At 33.6% G+C, this 19,256-nt stretch overlaps 1 protein-coding gene across 1 annotated transcript; it reads right to left on the bottom strand.

Moving 5' to 3' along the window:
- Positions 1-14,568: 14,568 nt before the first annotated feature.
- On the bottom strand, positions 14,569-15,925 carry LOC108997724 (F-box/kelch-repeat protein At3g06240-like). Its single transcript, XM_035691272.1, has one exon. The coding sequence runs from the start codon at positions 15,923-15,925 to the stop codon at positions 14,753-14,755; it is 1,173 nt and encodes a 390-aa protein (XP_035547165.1). The 3' UTR covers positions 14,569-14,752.
- Between the last annotated feature and the right edge of the window lie 3,331 nt (positions 15,926-19,256).

The raw sequence follows: 19,256 nt of genomic DNA on the forward strand, positions 1-19,256 counted from the left end.
AATATAAAGATTTATGTAAATGAAATAGCTAAAAATTAAATTTATCTTATATTTATAAAAAATATCATTTAATTTTAACTAATACAATGAGCTCTAAAGGAACTCGTTGGCAAGAGAAAGTAAGAATGTTTGTCGGGACTGTGATGATCGCATGCACGAACTAGTTGTGGAAAATGGACAGGGACATTTCCACATGCATGACCCTTCCCTCCTGATCAACACTACGTACGTTTTTTTGTTTTTTTGTTTTTGATATTTCAAGAAATCGAAATGGCAACAAATGGCCCCAAAAGTGCGAGAGTAAAGCCTGAAATCAAGTCTGACATGAATTTTTAATTTATATTTTAACTTTGTAATTTTCTTAAAATCGGTTTAACTTTTTCACTTTTGTGGAAAATAGTATTTAGCACTTTTATTTTTTCTACAAGAATTGTGTTATATACAATCATTTTATATATTTTTTTTATACATTTTATTGATGTGATTGATCAAAATAATTATTTTATATTAAAAAAAAGACACAATACTCAATCGCATTAGTAGATCATTGCTCAATGAATATATAAAAGTAACTGTACATCAAATTTTTATTTCTTCAAATTTCAGTCGAAGTTTTTTTTGCATGTAAGCCATAATTTCAATTGAATTGAAGTTGTTTTATTCTTTTTCTTCTTTTATATTACAAGAGTAATGTGACTAATTAAGGAGACTGTTATTATTTTGATAAAATTATGAATTGTCGAGTAATGAAGATGTCCACTCGATAACAACAGATCCATTATTATTTGTTCCAGACTTCCAGTCGATGCTAGGACCAACTAGAACTCGGAGCATGTCTTTTTATAATCTTAATTATTATTATTTTTTTATAATCTTTATCATTATTTTTTATTATTTTGAATGAATGTTACATATCGAATATATAGAAATTAACATCCTGCATGTGTTAGTAGATGACACGTAAAAATAGAGGATTGTTTTCTCTTTAATGGACACGAAATCGGGAAAGTTTGGTAAAATGGCGTCAAGATGGTATTACTAAAGGCTATGCGCTTGTGAGATGTAAATCTGCTATAAAGTAATGTTACATATAGTTGTTAAGTGTGTAAATATTATACAGTCACTTTGAAAAATAATTAGGTCTACTATTAAAAAATTAATTTTTTTTAATATGAATTTCGTACTTATTCATTTTTTTAAAAATGACTGTATGTTACTTGCACTGCTTACACAATTACAACTATAAATATTATTTCTAGTTAAATTATATAATTGGCAAAGGCAAAATTACGCATCATTCAAGTTTGTATACATTTTTTACTCCACGATGGCAGTGAAATTAAGAATGTTTGAGATGTGATATCTCATAAAACTTGGCGACTGAAATTATCGATTCAAGTGCGTGAGTAAAGCGCTTTAAAAATTCAAACCAATTTTTAGTGCAATCTCTGAACCTGTATAGAAATAGTTTATGGGAGGGTTTGATGAAAAATCACCACACTTATGAAATGGTGAGTATATTCTATTTATAATCAATTACAATATAGGAAATAATTACAAATCAAATGACATCAAAACTGATTACAGAATAAATGAAAGTATGAGTAAATTGATACAATGAAATCTTCCTAAAATTTGGGGTCAAATATGTCACATATCGTAAGCCGCAGAGTAAGGTTAAGTATCCTTAACAGTTTAGTCGGCAGATTCAAACCAATTGTTATCGATTAGAGCCGATTTCAAATGATTCAAAAGTATATTTCCTTTTTTATATAAGAAAACATAATAGGTATAACATATATTAACTTTTCTACCATTTTGTTTAGGAAAATGATTTACCTCCAACCATTTTATAACTATTTGAAAACTCTACATGAAATAGGGGTATTTTTATAATATTAAAATTTATCTTTAATAGAATGGCACAATTTCGTTTGAGAATGAGTTGCAAAAGACCTTTTTTTTTTTTCTCTCTGAAGTTGCAAAAGACTTATAAGTGTATCAAATATCATTACCTGTGTTTAAATTTAATGGTAATTTAATGGTTGAGAACAAAAAGAGAAGGCGTGATGTTCATTATGTTATTAATTTGTAGGATTGAAAAAAATTAAGAAATGAATGATACCTTATATTAAATTTGTGATTGTGTATAAAATATTAATTTATTATAATTTTGAGATAAAAATTATACGAATTATTATGTTTTGATTTCAGGTTAAGGAGATGTACTCTTTTATTAATCGTATTTTAATGAATTAATTCATTTTAATTCAAATTTATTTATATTAAATCTAGATTTACTAATCTTTTATTATATTCATGTTGATTTTACTAGTGACGTCACGTATTGCTATTCTAAATTTTGTTTTGAGTGCTTCCAAACATTATGTGATATTGACATGTACCAACGGCCACTCTCGCCTTTTCAACGCAATAAAATAAGAGTTGAGCTACTTTACCGTTGAAATGAAACAAGAGTCGGGCTACTTTCCTTTCTAGAGTAGCCGCTCAATTTGATCGATTGTATTTTTTATATATTTTTTTAATTTTTTATTGATATTTTTTTAATATATTTAAATATTTATAAAAAAAAATTCCTGTCAAGCAGTCAAATAAGGAGGCAAAATAATTTTATTCATAAAACAAAGTATTTTCTATAAAAAGCTTTTATGTATTAATGCTGCAATAAATATATTATGAGCACGCAGCTAGGTTTTGTTAGAATGTTCAACATTTAAAAGATGCTTCTATATACACACACTAGTAAGAGACCACGTCCTACGTACGTGTGCTCAGTTGATATATTGTGCAGATGTATACTTTTTATGTTCTTCAACAGATCTAGAATGAAAAAGTTTACTTTCAGATCCCTCGATGTACTAGTTATTCTTTTTATCAACAGATCTAGACGTTTTACTCTAGATTTGCTTCAAATCTGTTGTTCTACATAGTAGTTTTTTTTTTCCTTAACAATTTTATAGTTTTCTCAGATTCTTATAACTGGAATTAATCGATGCGCAACATTAAAGTTCATATTTTTTAAGTTTTTTGCTTTTTATAATTTTATGAAAATTTATTATGATTTTCAGATGATTTATTGAAAAATATTTTTAGTAAGATCTAAAATGGACTGGATTCTAAAGCCCCAAATTTTTTTAAAAACCTAGCCCAAAACTCATCCCCCATTTTCGCCCAGCCCAGCCCATCCTTTTTTTTTTTTTTTTTCCCGAATATTCTCTTTCCCTTCCCTTTCTTTCATTCTCTCTATTTCTCTCTCTCTCTCATCTCGAAATTTCATCCTGCTTCCTCACTGTCTGCTCTGTACTTAGCCCTCACGCATTCCCACTCCCTCACTTTCTACTCTGTCTCCCCAGCGACCCCCTCAAACCCACCCCTCTCACATGCCATCATAACTCGTTAACGGAAAAATAATAATTAACGCAAAATAAAAGAAAAATTACTGTAGCAGTAGATAGTTATTTATTATAATAAAATAAATATATTTTTTATATTTTTATTTTTGTCTTCATTACCTTTAGGGCTGAGCATCGCCCGTTTCGGAGTCGGAGGGCCCAATCTCCGACTTCGAGAAGTACAGAATCCGTTTCGACTCTGATTCCGACTTGTCGAAGCAGAGTTGGATCTTTTGATTTTTTTGTATTTTTAACTTCATATTTGACTTACATTTTTTTTAAAAAAAAAGAATTTTAGGCTTTCAAATTTCAATTTTCTCAACATTACAATATAAACTAATTAGACTTTTAATTATAACAAAAAATACAACTAAATAAAACAAATAACATACTAATATGCATTCAAAAATTAAAAAGAAAGTCTTATTTTTACATGTACTCCCATCATTCATATCCTGATATCCACATCCAACTAAATACTAATCACTATAATAAACATCCACAGACCACACCTACCATCCATCATCTACATCTATTATAATAATATTTACTTACCACTACTACAATAACGTGTATTCAAAAATTAAAAAGAAAGTCATATTTTTACATGTACTCTCATAATCCATATCCTGATATCTACATCATTCTAACAACAAAAGAAATCTAAAATATTCTAAGAGCCAACCAAAATAAATGTTTCCAACAATATTTAATTACAAACTTTCAAACGCACCAAAATAAAATAAATTACAAAATTTCAAATTACAATATTCTAAATGCCCAACAAATAAACCAACATATATTAAATGTTACAAATTTCCAAATGTTCCAACTTCCAACTTCCAACTTCCAACTTTCAAGTTGTGCCTGAAAAAAAAAATATATATATATTAGTAAGGAAAACAACCCAACTTTAATATCATATGAAAAATAAATTTAAACAAACATAAAAAGTATGTATATTACATCTTATTAGGAAGATGCAAAATCTTACATAGTTGTAATATTCTCAAAAAACCTATTTGGAGGAATGGTTCCATTTAGTTTTTTTTTAACTAAGGTCTCGAAAATTTAAATAAATATGGACCTATGGTATAAACAAAGTAGAAGTAGATAGTAGATTTGTATTTGAAAAGTAAACAGAATTCATCATGAAACATTTAGTATTTTGGATAGTAACTCAAACCTCAAAAGCTCAATATGTCAAATTGTCAATCATCTTCACAAAGTAAGTTGGCCATACTAGTGATTAATTCTACATTAAGATGTTAAAGTATAGGAGGTTAGTATCACAAAATGTCAAAATCAACATATATAACAACTTAAAAAAATCTCTAAATACATTACTTGAGTCTAACTTATAACTCTTCGCATAATCAATGGCATTCGTATAATTTTGACTCAAGCATATATGAGTTGACTTCAACTAGTTTTGCATGCACACAAGAGTTTCGACAATTCTAGGAGCCAAAGAACTCCTAAATGGATCTAGGATACGGCCTCCTGTGCTAAATGCCAACTCAAATACAACGGTGGTGATCGGAATGGCCAAGATATCTCTTGCCATTAGAGCAAGAACAGGATATTTGCTTGAGTTGACTTTCCACCATACCAAAATTTCAAAATTCCCTGTAGGAACCTCAACATCTTCTAACAAATACCGCTCTAGTTCAGACTTAATCCATCAAGGATGTTGATTTTTTATCTTTATGGAATCCCAACAAAAAGTCCATGGGATCATCATCATTACAGGTACTATTACCACTCCCCGTTGATGCACTAGCCTCACCACTTCGACTCCGAGTTGACTTAGACCCAGTTACGTAGCCACCACAAAATCCTACATATTGTTCATACAAATATTACATATCCCTCTTGAGGAGTACAACAAATTCCTCACACCTCTCATTGCCAAATGTTTTGTTGAACCAATATGCTTGAGCAACCAATTTGTACCATGTATCAAGAATGGCAGCAACAAACAACAATCGATTTATTTTTTCAAGATCACCCCAATATTTATTATACTTTGTCTTCATTCTCAAAGCCATTGAACTTAAGCATCAATTACAATTGTTACAAAAAGCATTCAAGTTTTTATGAATATTAATGAGCTCTTGGACATACAGATTTGATGTGACATATAGTGTACTAGAAATATGCAGTGTGACATTATAAAATACATGAAGAAACTTCAAAAAGTTTCTTATGGTCTTCCAATCATCAGCCCCAGGAGCTCCTAGACCCTTTTTCCCATGCCCATCCTTAGACAAATAAACTTGTGAGTAGGGATCCTCATCAAGCAAAAGTTGGAAGGATTTTTTATACGTCTTAGTCACGTCCAACATAAGAAAAGTCGAGTTCCATCTAGTAGGCACGTCAAGACACAAGAAACTAGAACATGACACTTTTGACCTATCAACACAAGACTTGAAAGTGGCAAGTCTTTGGGGAGAAGACTTCACATACTTAATCAGAATTTTGACTCTTATGATCGAGTTATCAACAACTTTCAAACCTTCATTCACAACAAGGTTTAAGATGTGTGCCGTACACCTCATGTGAATAAACTCATGAGTTGCAACACAATCCTCACTTACTATTTCCCTTGTTCTCAACCAATCAATAGCAAAATCGTTAGAGGTAGCATTGTCTACTGTAATTGTGAGGATTTTTTCAATGCCCCAATCAAGCATACACTCCTCCAACTTCCTCCCAATCATTGCCCTTTGTGGTCACTAATCCGAACAAATGAAATGATTGGCTTCTGCAACTTCCAATCACTATCAATAAAGTGAGCGGTCACACACATGTAATTAATATTTTGGATAGAAGTCCAAGTGTCGATGGTCAGGCACACTCTTTGTTTGGTGGTCAAAAAAATTTTCTTCAAACTATCATTCTCTTTCAAGAATAGCCTCATACAGTCACGAATTACGGTAAATCGAGAAGGAATTGGAAACCTATGATCAAGGGATTTAGTGTATTCCCGAAACCCTTGGCCCTCAACAACCCTAAAGGGTAATTCATCCACTATCACCATCTTAGCAAGGGTTGCCCGGATTTTTTTCTCATTGTACTTGGTCATCCCTAAGCTCTTTTCCTCTTGGCCTTCAGTTCTTGCTTCCAGGACCAAGGATGTTTGAGTCTTGTCCAACTTACTCTTACGGTTTTTGGGGCAAAGTTGGATGTGTGTTTTCATTGCCGGAGTGCCTTGCCTTTTGGGATGGCATTTCCATTGCCTCTGACAATGGTTACAAGTAGCTATAGGCTCTTTGGGATCACAATTGGACACTCTTGTGAAGTGGACCCATACCAAAGACCTATTTTTAGGAACTCTTCTACCAGGTGGAGGGCGAAGGTTAGAACAGAAGGCACTAGGGATGCCTACCGAATATTCTATATATTGGTCCGTTGGACTCTTCAACTATGGGACAGGGAGAATAGGCTGTTCTGGGATGCCAGGAGAAGATGCAGCTGTGGATGTAGGAGTGTTTGTGCCTTTTATATTCATGATTTAAAAACTAAAACACAACAAACGAACAAAATAGTACGGTTAAGACAATCACAAAATAATCTAACAATTTCTCTTATATTAATTTCTTAACTAGCTAGCCACCGTACAATTAAGAAATATAATATATATATATATATATATATATGATAGTTTTTGAAAACATTTATAGTTGTGTTTGATTTTAAAAAAGAAAAACAAAACAAAACGGTTGGCCAGGAATGCTTCCAAACAAACCCTTCGTAATTTACATAAAAATATGCTTTTATTACCTGTAGGTAAGGCAGTTTTTATGGTACTTGGGGTCTTAACTCTTTAAGTGCTGAAATCTGCTGGATATAGCCAGCGTATTCAATTAGAGTTGAATTGCCATCATTGTCGGGTAACAGTTGATTTTCTTTGGAACTTAAAAAGCTAACTCTATTTTATATTCTAGACTTTTTTTTTTTTCTGTGTTTTATATTCTAGACTTCTGGAATATGTATATGCATGTGTAACATGTGTGGAACTTAAAAGCTAGCTCATTTATATTGTAGTTTGTGTAGATACACATGTGGGCACACACCATAGTATGTGAGGTTGTATATGTGCTAAATAAATGCTTGTTGTTTCCAGAATGGACCAGAAGTGACGTTTAGCTTTAGCGTTAATTGTTTGAAACCTTAGTGGAGTATGTTGTATGTAGTTTTTATGATTTCACACATATAGCATGATAATGAAGAAAGTTCCTTGCCAAAAATAATAATGTAAATTGTTATGCCTGAGTTTGGCTTTTATGAAGGGAGTTCCTAAGGCTTATACTTTTCTTTGATCACCCTTGCAGCGAAGAGAAGCAGGTGAATGATCATATTGGAGACACAAATGACAAATGTTGCGGGCCTGGTGGCTGTCATGTTAGAGAATCACTGCATGTATTCACCCCTTCCCTATGCCAAGTTTTTATTGGAGATTGAATAGAGTTTTGATCTTATAGGAAGAATGGGAAGCAGAGTTGGTGCAATGCAGCCTAAAATGGGTTATATAGTTACTAGGTCATTGTACATTAAAAGAAAAAAGGACCACTACGTATAATCAATGACATTGTAAATTAGTGTAAATTATCAGTTTTGTGATAACTTAACTTGCACAAAAAAATATTCAATCGGGAATGCAGACAAAAACAAGCAAGAAAGACACATTTCAATCCTCATTTTTTTTTTCATTTCAAAATTCCTTATTTGGTTTACACGTAAAATTATGGAGATAATTTTGTTATGTGTTAAACTATAATGCCAAATCTGGAAATAAACATAGAAAAAATCAACATTACCAACCTCAAAGATTTGATTAAACAATAGAGACATAGGTTTGGGTAACCTATCAACTTCGAATCTTCAATGGGCAGTGATTGACCTATGATTGAGGGACGGTGTTTTGTGTTTTGCGTTTGAAGATTCATAAAAAAATATATGATATATATATTATTATATATGAATATTAAAAAAAAGGCACCACATACGAAATATTAGTAATACACTAATATACTTGATATATATATATATATATTAAATCTCTAATCTCTTATACTAATATATATATATAAATATTAGTAATACACTAATAGTATTAGTATATTAGTATTAGTATTAATATTAGTTACATTAGTAGTGATATTAGTTATACTTATAGTTATATTAGTATTAGTTATAGTGATTTAGTATAACTATATTAGTATAAGTTATAGTGATTTAGTATACTTATAATACTATAAGTTATAACTATACTCTATATTAGTATTACTCTTAGTTATAGTGGTTAGCATAATTATATATTAGTATTTGCTATAGTGATATATAATAGTATTAGTATAAATATTATACTAACTAAATCACTAATAGTATGAGTATACTAATACTAGTATATCACTATAGTTAATAGTACCCTATAGTAATATAACTATATTAGTATTAGTTATAGTGATTTAAATTTTAGTATAACTATATTAGTACAAGTTATAGTGATTTAGTATAGTTATAATACTATAAGTTATAACTGTAGTCTATATTAATATTAGTATTAGTTATAGTGATTAGCATACTTATAGATTAGTATTTGCTATAGTGATTTTAATTTAGTATAACTATATAATATTATCAGTATAAATATTATACTAACTATATCACTGATTGTATTAGTACACTAATGTCTAATACTAGTATATCACTATAGTTAATAGTATCATATAGTAATATAGTATTAGTAATTAATACTATAGTGATTTATATAGTAATTTATATACAGGCTTAAAGTGGTTTACTAATTTATATATAGTAATTAATACTATTAGTAATTTATATGAATAATACTTTAGTTATTATACATTAGTATTATATGTTATTATAAGTTTATAGATTAGTGTTTATCCATTAGTATTGCAATATTACATGTTGATGTTATTATGCATCTTAGTGTTTATAGTATATTATATATATATTAGTATTACATGTTATTATATTTATACATTAGTAATTTAGTGTTACATGGTAGTAATATTGTAAATTTGTAATAGGATGATATTTACATATAGTCATATACTAAACTATTATTAGTCAATTTAGTCTATATATTATAGTATAAATATATTATTTAACTAGTATATTATTGAGTTTAACTAACTATATAAGATATAGTTGTATAAAATTTAAATAATTAATATATAGAAAAACACATCTTTTTATAAATATGTATAAAATCGGAGGTGGAGGCGGGGGCGGAGGGTCGGATCGAAGCGGAGCGGAGCCATAGTCGATTCATCAATGACTCCGACTCCGACTTCCAAGAGGAAAAAACCTCTGACTCCAACTTCGACAAGTCGAAGCCGGTGCGGAGTCAGATTCGGAGTCGAATTGTTGGATTTTTGCTCAGCCCTAGCACGCCAGCTTCTGCTGTTGACTGTACATCCTCAGACCACTACCGTCGTGCCTCGCCGCAACTAGCCCCTCCTCCCTCACGGCCTCACCTTATCCGATAGAGCCCCTCTCTATCCTTCCATGATTTCTCTTCTTCTCTCTTTCGGAAACCCATTGCCACCACATCCTCAACGGGCAACACCACCTCCATCTATTGGTGTAGCAACCCACAACGACCCCGTAGCCCACAGTCGTGCACCCCAACCCCCACGTCTCTCTCTCTCTCTCTCTCTCTATCTCTCTCTCTCCTCTTCTATGTTTCTCTCAACCCACGACCTTAGCCTTTGCTGCTCCCACGGGTTGCCTCCTCACTCCGCCGTCGCAAGCCAACAGCACCCCTCACGATAGATCACCTCCCATTTTCCCCTCCTCCCTCAATCGGCCTCCACACACACACACACACACACACACACACCCCTCTCTCTCTCTCTCTCTTCACCATGCACCGCCACACTACAAGGCCAACAATCTCTCTGTCTTCACCATACACGGCCAGTCAACACCATGAAGCACCCACCCTCCACCATAACAACCGTAACAACCTAGCCCCTCCACACATGGCTCACTGCCCAGCCACCTATCAGCCCCTAATCCTGGTATAATTTCTATCTCTTTCTCTCGATAATTTATTATGGTTGTGAAGCTTAATTGGTGTTGTGAATGGTGCACTGTTGTTGATAATTGTGAATTGTGAACTGTGGATTGTGAATGGTAGGGGTGTAAATTCAAATCGAAAAACCAGAAAATCGGACCGGACCGGTTTTACCGGTTTTGAATCGGTCCGGTCCGGAACCGGTTTTTAAAACGTAAAAACCGGCCGGTTCTGGTCCGGTTCCGGTTCCGAAATTTTTTGGACCGGACCGAACCGGTTGATTAAAAAAAATAAAAAATAATATTTTTTTATATAAGTTTTATACAAAATATTTTTTATATATTAAATATTAATATATATAAGTTTTATATATAATGTATAATTATAAATTTTTATGTGAAATTTTGTATATAACATATATATTCATATATGAAATAATTTCTTATTATAATTTATAAACTATTACATAAAATGTTAATACTAAATCACTAAAAGTTTATAACTAATACTAATATATAACTTATAACTATACCAATAGTCTAATATTAATACTATTATATAATCTAATATATTAATAAAAGTATAAAACAGTTTTTTTTAAATCAATTTTTTTTATAAACAAATTTTTAATGACAAATTGTGAAATTTACATTTTAAAAAAATGGGAAAACCGGACCGGACCGGACCGGAAACCGCTAAAACCGGAAGTACCGATTTAGGAGGGTAATCGGTGCGTAATCGGTTTTGAAAAATACAAAACCGGTACATACCGGTTCGATCCTAGATTTTATCCAAAACCGGACCGGACCGGACCGGTTACACCCCTAGTGAATGGAGTAGTTGTGATTTGGGTGTGGAATGTGAAGTGATGGGGATGGTTTTGCAGTTTGCGTTATGGCTGTGCATAATGTGAAGTGATGGGGCTGTTGTGCAGTGTGTTGTAGTTGGTTATATTCTCAAACTCAATTTGTGATCTCCTACTACCCAAGTAAATCAGTCCATGAGAGGGATAAGGATAAAGAGGGATAGAGGTTATACCCAAACTGAGTGGATGTTTCATGGTGGAGCATTGGGTGGCTCATGGTTGGCCTCACAATTGCTGGGCACGACGATTTAGAGTGGTTGGGAGGTTGAGTTCATTGAAACAATGGCGACAGTGGCTTGGTGGTTTACGATGGAAGAACAGGGGGCTATTGGCTTTACAGTTTGGTGGTTGGGCGACTGTCGGTTGCTCATCTGTGGGTTCAATGACTCACTAAAAAATGAGTAGCGCAAAGGCTGTCACAAGTGCAGAAGGATGTTGCGTAATTGTTGTAATAAATTCCTAGATAGTCTCCTCACAGAAAGTTACTTAAAAACAAACTCATTTAAAATGGTGAAAATATGCACAAAGAGAAAATAAAAGTGGTGGTATGTGCAATGACTGGAAGAGTGCAATGAGAATGAAAATGGCACTAGTCGTGGACTAGATTCATATTTTTATATTTTTTTGAGTGTCGAAATGAAATGTTAGAGACTAACAAATTGAAAGTAACAATCAATGAACCAACTAAGCTAAACAATCTCAATTAATCAAAAAATTAATTAATAAAATCGAAATTAATTAAGTCCTAATTAACCTAATATGCAATAGAACTAAAAGATTAACAAAACGTTTTTTTGACCAGTAAGTCTAAAAGATTAACAAAACTAAACTAAGAACTAAGCTAGATTAGAAAATAATTAATGCAATATGAGCTAAAAATTGAAAAGCTCCAAAATCAAAATTCTAGGGTTCATCTTTGTATTTGAATCATATATTCTCAAAATCAATCTATTACAATTGTAATGTATATTTAATGGAAGATTAAAGAAGCAAGAAAAATAACTAAAATCAAGTAAATAAACAACAAATAAAATGCCCAAAGGTCTAAACCAAATATCTTAAAAACACATCATAAACTTTAAGCTAAAATTAAATGAATAGTAGAGAGTGGAAAGAACAAACCAAATGAATGGAGATGGAGGTGGTAGGCAGTGGAGGAGGCTAGGTAGTGGCAGTTGGACCCTTCAAGGTTCTTCAACGTGCGGTGCTCTCTATTTGTGTTGCATCCAAAAATAACAAGAAGAAAAAAATATGCTAGGTCCCCAGTGCTTTTTTGCATCTTCAAACCAAAGTGTAAAGCCCCAACGCCTTCTATTCATTCAAAACCGAAAAACTTTTTTTTTCTTTTTTTTTTTATCATGTGGTGTGTGTGTGTTTCTTTCTTTTTCCTTTTGGTGTGTGTTGCCCAGCATGCGTTTCGAGAGAGAACCAAAAGAGCTATGCCTTGCTCCCGTCCAAACACCAAGAGAAAGTTGGTGCCTTTTTTACTTTTCTCTTTTGGTACCTCTTTGACTTTTCTCATGCTTTTGTATTTCTTTGCTTGCAAAGAAAAATAAATAAGTAAAAATAGAAATCAGAAAAAATAAAATAAAATAAAAAGAAAGAATAGAATATTAAAAATGTGTTGTGCATGTGAAGAAATATTACCCAATTAAATCTCAAATTATAAAATTAAGCATTAACTATGCTATAAATCAATTTAAATTACAACTTGAATTTTTGCATCTTAACCATTTTTTAATCTAAAACCAATGATAATGTAATGAAATAATTTAAATATATGGGTTCTAGGTGTATAAAATATGCAATAATTCAGCTCAATTATTCACAAGGCAAGTTGAACTCAATCACTTCATGGAAATAGATCCTTATATAAAGAGAAGATCTCAACAAATCTATGAGGGCTTTTGATGCACAGACTCCATGCCCAATGGCTCCCAAGGATATTCTTTTAAGGGAGGCATCATCTTCAACCTCCAGAAACTCTAAATTCTACCATTGTACTGTGAAATATATGAGGCGATGAGAGATTGTAAAATTACCCACCATAGTGGATTGCCCCCCCAACAACGCATGGATGTAGGCTTTTATGCCGAACTATGTAAATCTTTGTGTCTCTCTTTATTTATTTTTATTTGCTTATTTACTATTCATTTTATGGGATGAAGAGCACCTAATCTACTCCCGATTTATTGTCGTGGGCCGGGGATAATTTTTTTCTTCATTTCGTTCTATTGTGCAAATTTACGCATTAACAACAGGCAAATAACTCATTTTCATTGCCCATATCAATTTACCCAATGCAGTAACACCAACATGTTATATTTGTTTGGAAACAAATTAAAAAAGTAATTTTTGAGTTAGAAATGACGATTACTTGAATTTTGAAAGATTATGTCCATATCGTTGAAAATGTGAAAGTTGTAATTATCTTAAATTTGCATGGGTATTTTCCATTAGCAGTCTTTTTAAAATTCGAATTACGTATTGCACTATTCGGAAAAGCACGTTTGAGGAAAAATATTATTTTTTAGCTCATTTGAAATTAAAAATACTTTAATATACAATAACCAAACAAACTAATTTTTTTATTAAAGAACTTTTAAAATTATTTAAGCGAACTATATTACTCGAAGCCAACCAATGGTTTCGCAAGAGCGCTACGAAGAGGTGGGAGGGTGGGTATTTCTGCTCATTTTTTTCATTCTTTTCTTATGAATGAAAACCATTGAACGTGCGTACGTGGGTTTCCGGCGTCTGCTGGGTTGCTGTAGGGATGTAAGGAGCAGCTTGTGGGACCGTCGTTCTGGCCCAGAACTTCTGGGCCATTGGTAGAATGGCGGGTTGTGGAGGGAGAGCAGAGAGTGAGGTAAACGAGAGAGAAAACACGTAGAGAGAAGTGTGGTCAAAGAACGGAAGAAAGGAGAAGGAATGGGGATTACGGTTTCAGGTCTAACTGAAACCGGGACCAAACTAACTGATGTCGGTTTCGGCCTCATTGGACTGCTGACCATCCGGTTCCAGCTGCATCAATCAACCGTCCAGTTTTATCTGTTACTGATCATTCCTAATTCAAAGTTCTGCAAATTCATGTCTTACGAAGATCTTCAAATTCCAACATTCACAAATACATCAATAATAGTACTCAATAGATGGCGAGCACAATTTATATTTCCAACTACGTGAGGAACAGGAACGGGTACTCTATAGAGAAGGAACAAATTGGTGAATAAATAGGCAAAGAGAAGCAGTAACTAATAACAAATCACAACATCGAAACCAGTCAGCTTCACAGTAATTCTATAGTACTCTTGGAAGACATAAATAATTATAGTACTCTGAATCTGTTTTTTTTTATGAAATGATCAAGAATCTTGTTGATGTGCCCCACGAAAGGATCCATGCATAACAATATCATAATCATGAAGTGTCTTGTTGCTCAAGCACATTCCTCCATCCATTAACTAAAACTAGGCTCTCTCTGTAACTAACCAGCTCAAACATTTCCGAGCCGTCGTCATCTATTGGAAGATTCTTCAGTTCTCGTGTTCTTGGATCAAACAATACCAAGCATTCTTTATCTGGATCACAATGGTGGCCGCTAAGTACAATCAAACCGTCGTCCCGAAATTGTAAAGGAAGACTGGGTAATTCAATCGTAAATAGTTTTGTCCAAGAATTACTTTCCACAGTGGACTCGTTCATCACCCATATATCATACTCCAATATTCCAGCATTGTATGCAGGAACAATCACAGCTACAGAGTCATTGATAATGGCAATGTGTTGAACAAAAGATCTTGTATCATCAGGCAACATTATCTCCCGGAACATCTCATTGCTCATATCAAAGGTAAGCAATAAACGATGTCCGCTGTCGCTACGTTCAGGACAAATCAACCAATAATAGAATCCATTTAAGTATGAAGGAAAATGAGGCCATTTCATAAAATAGGCTGAGTTGAGGGATGCATCAATCACTCTCCAAGAATCAGTGGAAAGGTTGTATACCTCAACTTGGTAATGCCGCAGAGAATCGAAGTACATGATTTTAACCACCTTGAAGTCATTGATATTGAGATCAATACCAAAGCCGAAATCGATACACGTGGGGCAAAAACGAGGCGGGCGAGGAACAAACGGAAGCCTCTTTGATTCTCTGGTTGCAGGATTCCAAAGCACTATCTCCCAAGCCCTGTCTGGATCAGGAGCACCATAGAAACGCTCTGGAGCAATACCAACAAGACAAACTATTCCATTGCAGGAACCGAAGAAAAATACCGGGTTAATATCTTTTGAGAACAATTGTGGGACGAGATTGACGTCGCCGGAAAACTCTAGGGTGTCGTTAGAGTGCATGGAGAAACGTGGAGTAGTTGTTGCTCGGCAACGCTCAAGGATGACTCGACGGTAGTCATTGCGATTGTGATCAGAAATGGCGAAAGTGTGGTGCTTTATGATGAAATGAGGGTTTCTGATGAGAGCATACCAGGCTTTACTCACAGACTTAAATCGCATCAACGATTTTACAGGCAGCCTCGACAGAATTTCAGTCACCAAGTCTTCTGGGAGATAGAGATGAGGGCTCAACATTCTTAATTTCACGACCGGTTGAGAGTACAAAAAGGTATTACTTATAGTGAATTTGAATTTAATTAAGAATTTCTGTAAAGACGCTTTTCTGAAATGTTTTACCTTAGACATTAAGCAATATTCAGGATGCGATTCATTTGTTAAAGCTTTGATTGTAAGATTTAGCCCCACAGCTTTTGACGATGCCATGGAAGGCTAGACAAGGCTTAAACAAACGTTGTCGCTGCCTATAAAGCCCAATTTGACTCTTTCCAATAGGTTGCTTCTTGAGTGGCTTGAAAGACGAAATCAGTTTGTTGTCCATTAGGATGCTGAATCCTATTAATCTTAGTGAAGCCTTTGGCTTGGCCAAAATTCATGAAGAATGCGCGCCTCTTGAGCTCAAGAAAAGCTTCAAGAGTAGGGGGTATGGGAGAGATACTCAGTCTTATGGGTCTGATGAAAGATTTGTGGAAAGCAATGTTGATAGAAGAATTTCATCTGTTCAGATGGATGAGAAATTAAAGAAAGGACTTTCTTATCACTGTGAAAAAAAATGGAGTCCCAGCCATGTATAGAAATATTCAAAAGTTTATTCGTTGCATGTAGAGGACAGTGGGGGACCAGGAAATTGAGTTAGAAGAGGAGTTAGTAAAGGGAAATTCAGAGGAAACATTGGAGAATAACCTGAAAATCTCGATCCATGCAATTTGGCTTTGCTTCTTTCTTGTCATCTAGGATTGGGAGCAAGTTATTATTTGGCTCATGTTCATTACCATATTTTTAAGTTGTGTTTACCATGATGTGTGCCATGTCTTGTGTTTGATGATGATAACTTTTCTAATCCCATACTAGACATCTAGTTTTCTATATTTCAAGCAATTGTTAGCTCTGCTTCCCTCTCCTTCTTCACCGGTATGCCGTCTCCTTTTCATTTGTTCCTTTTTCTTTTTCTAGCTTGGTTTGAGAATTTGGTTCTTGCAATTTACTCCTGTGCGTATGTGTTGTTCTGCTTGATGCCTTGCCTTGACTGAGATCTGAACGAAGCTAACACGTACGCTCAAGAAAAAAATTAGAAAAAACAAAAGCAAATAAAAAATTAGACAAATTAAAAAATGCCCAACTCAAAGTGGGATTAAATTTTGAACAAGTAAAAGGCAAAAAGTGACATTTTATTCGACTAAATTTTAAAATCTTTAAACAAATGTGAATGGTGAATACTTTGATTGCTGTCTGCATCATTGATGGTCGATCGAGCTCGAGGTACCGTAATTTCAAGGAAAGATCGCCTCGCAATTTTTTGATAGGAAAAAGCTACTTTATCCATTAAGTTAATCGCTCAGTTTCCTTTTCTTAATAGTTAAGAATGAGATTTTAAATATATTGATATATTTTTTTTATTTTTTAAAATAATTTAAATATATTTAAAAATTTTGAAAAAAAAAAGAGGAAAAAAAAATAAAAACTGGGGCATAATAGCCTGGCTCTTTTTTGATATTGAATCCTCCTCATCATCCCCTATAAAATATCTTTTGCCTTCGAATTCATTTCTCTCTCCTCCCTTTCTCTCAACCCTCGCCTGTCCTTTCTCTCACCGTCAAAACGATTATTCTCCAAACAATTAGACCAGCTAAAAGCATCTAGCATCAGACTGACGTTCCTTCCAACCATGGGAAAGACGTGAAAATCAACTTCGTCATAATCCATATGTTATTTCATCTTTAATAATGCCGGACCGGGTAGCTAAAGTTCCAAGCAGAGGTTGGAGGCGCAATAGGGTGGTATTATGTTTCTATAATAGTAGTACTTGTCCACTTTGTAGGAAACAGAAGGGGAATGACTCGTCAATTGTTTGGGACCAGTGTAAAAAAATTCAGGATTGTCCCCTAGATGATCCTAAGGCTAAGTGTAACTATTGTGGCAAGATTTATGCTTGGCACTCAAAGAGGAACGAGACTTCAACTATACAAAACCACCTATTTGCATGTCCAAAAAATCCTCATAAACGTGAGCCTCTAGATAGATACCAAAAAATAATGACAGGTGAGGCAACACCCGAAGAGGGGATTGGAGAGAGTGATAGTAGCGTGGTAAGGAATCTTGTAACTCACAAATATAGTGAAAAGGTCGTGAGGTTGGCCATTGCAGAGATGGTAATTATTGATGAATTGTCATTTAAAATTGTTGAAGGACAATGATTTAAGAAGATGGTTTGGTTGCTTGAACAAAAATTTAAAGTGTCATGTTGTGTCACAGTTGTAAGAGACTGTATGAAATTGTTTACATCTGAAAAGTCCAAGTTTAAAAAGTTGTTTAAAGATGGGGGGATGAGAGCTTTATTTACTACCAATACATGGACGTTGGTACAAAATCTGAATTATATGTGCCTAACTTCCCATTTCATTGATGATGATTGGAAGTTGAAAAAAAAATCATTAATTTTTGTTTAATGCCTAATCATCGAGGGGATACAATTGAGAAATATATTGAATCGTCTCTCCTTGATTAGGCATTGATAAGATATTTACTGTGACTGTTGATAATGCTAGCTTAAATGATACTGCAATTTCCTACTTGAAGCATTTTTTGACGAGGAATGTGTTGGGTGGGAAGTATATGTACCTGAGATGTTGTACTCATATTTTAAATCTTTTCGTGAATGAGGGTTTAAAAGAGTGTAATGACGCCATCACAATGGTTAGAAATGTGGTTAGATATGTGCGCTCCTCCCCTGCTAGATTAGACAAGTTTAAGAAATGTGCAAAAAAAGAAAAATTGATTGTAAGCAAATGTTGTGTCTTGATGTGCAAATCTGTTGGAATTTAACTTACTTGATGTTGGATGTGGCTGGAAAATTTGAGAAGGCTTTTAGGCGGATGGATAGTGAGGATTACAATCATCTATCTTACTTTAATGAGGGACACATGGGACCTCCTAGAGCTAATAAGTGGGAGATAGTGCGGGTTTTTGTGAAATTTTTGAAGATGTTCTATGATGCCACCTGTCAATTTTCTGGATCCCTTCATGTCACAGCAAATACACGTTTTGTAGAGATTTGTATGCTCCAAAAAGAGTTGGTTAGACTGAGTGAGAGTGCCAATAGTTGTTTGATAAATATGACCATAAGCATCAGAATGAAATATTATAAGTATTGGGGTTCATTGGATAAGATGAACTTCTTGTTGTTGATTGCTGTTGTGCTTGATCCTTGAAGTAAGTTAGGGCTTCTCACCCGTAACTTGAGAAAAATTTATGATGAGACTCAGGTTGAGGGGTTTGTGTTAGTTGCTTGCTTATTGCTTAAAACAATTTGTGTTGGTTTGTAATATTTGTATTAAACATCTACTCATCT

Source organism: Juglans regia, chromosome 6, assembly GCF_001411555.2.
Source record: "Juglans regia cultivar Chandler chromosome 6, Walnut 2.0, whole genome shotgun sequence".
Lineage (NCBI taxonomy): Eukaryota > Viridiplantae > Streptophyta > Magnoliopsida > Fagales > Juglandaceae > Juglans > Juglans regia.

Coding starts and splice junctions, on each gene's coding strand:
- LOC108997724 (XM_035691272.1), bottom strand. CDS start 15,925: ATGTTGAGCCCTCATCTCTATCTCCCAGAAGACTTGGTGACTGAAATT.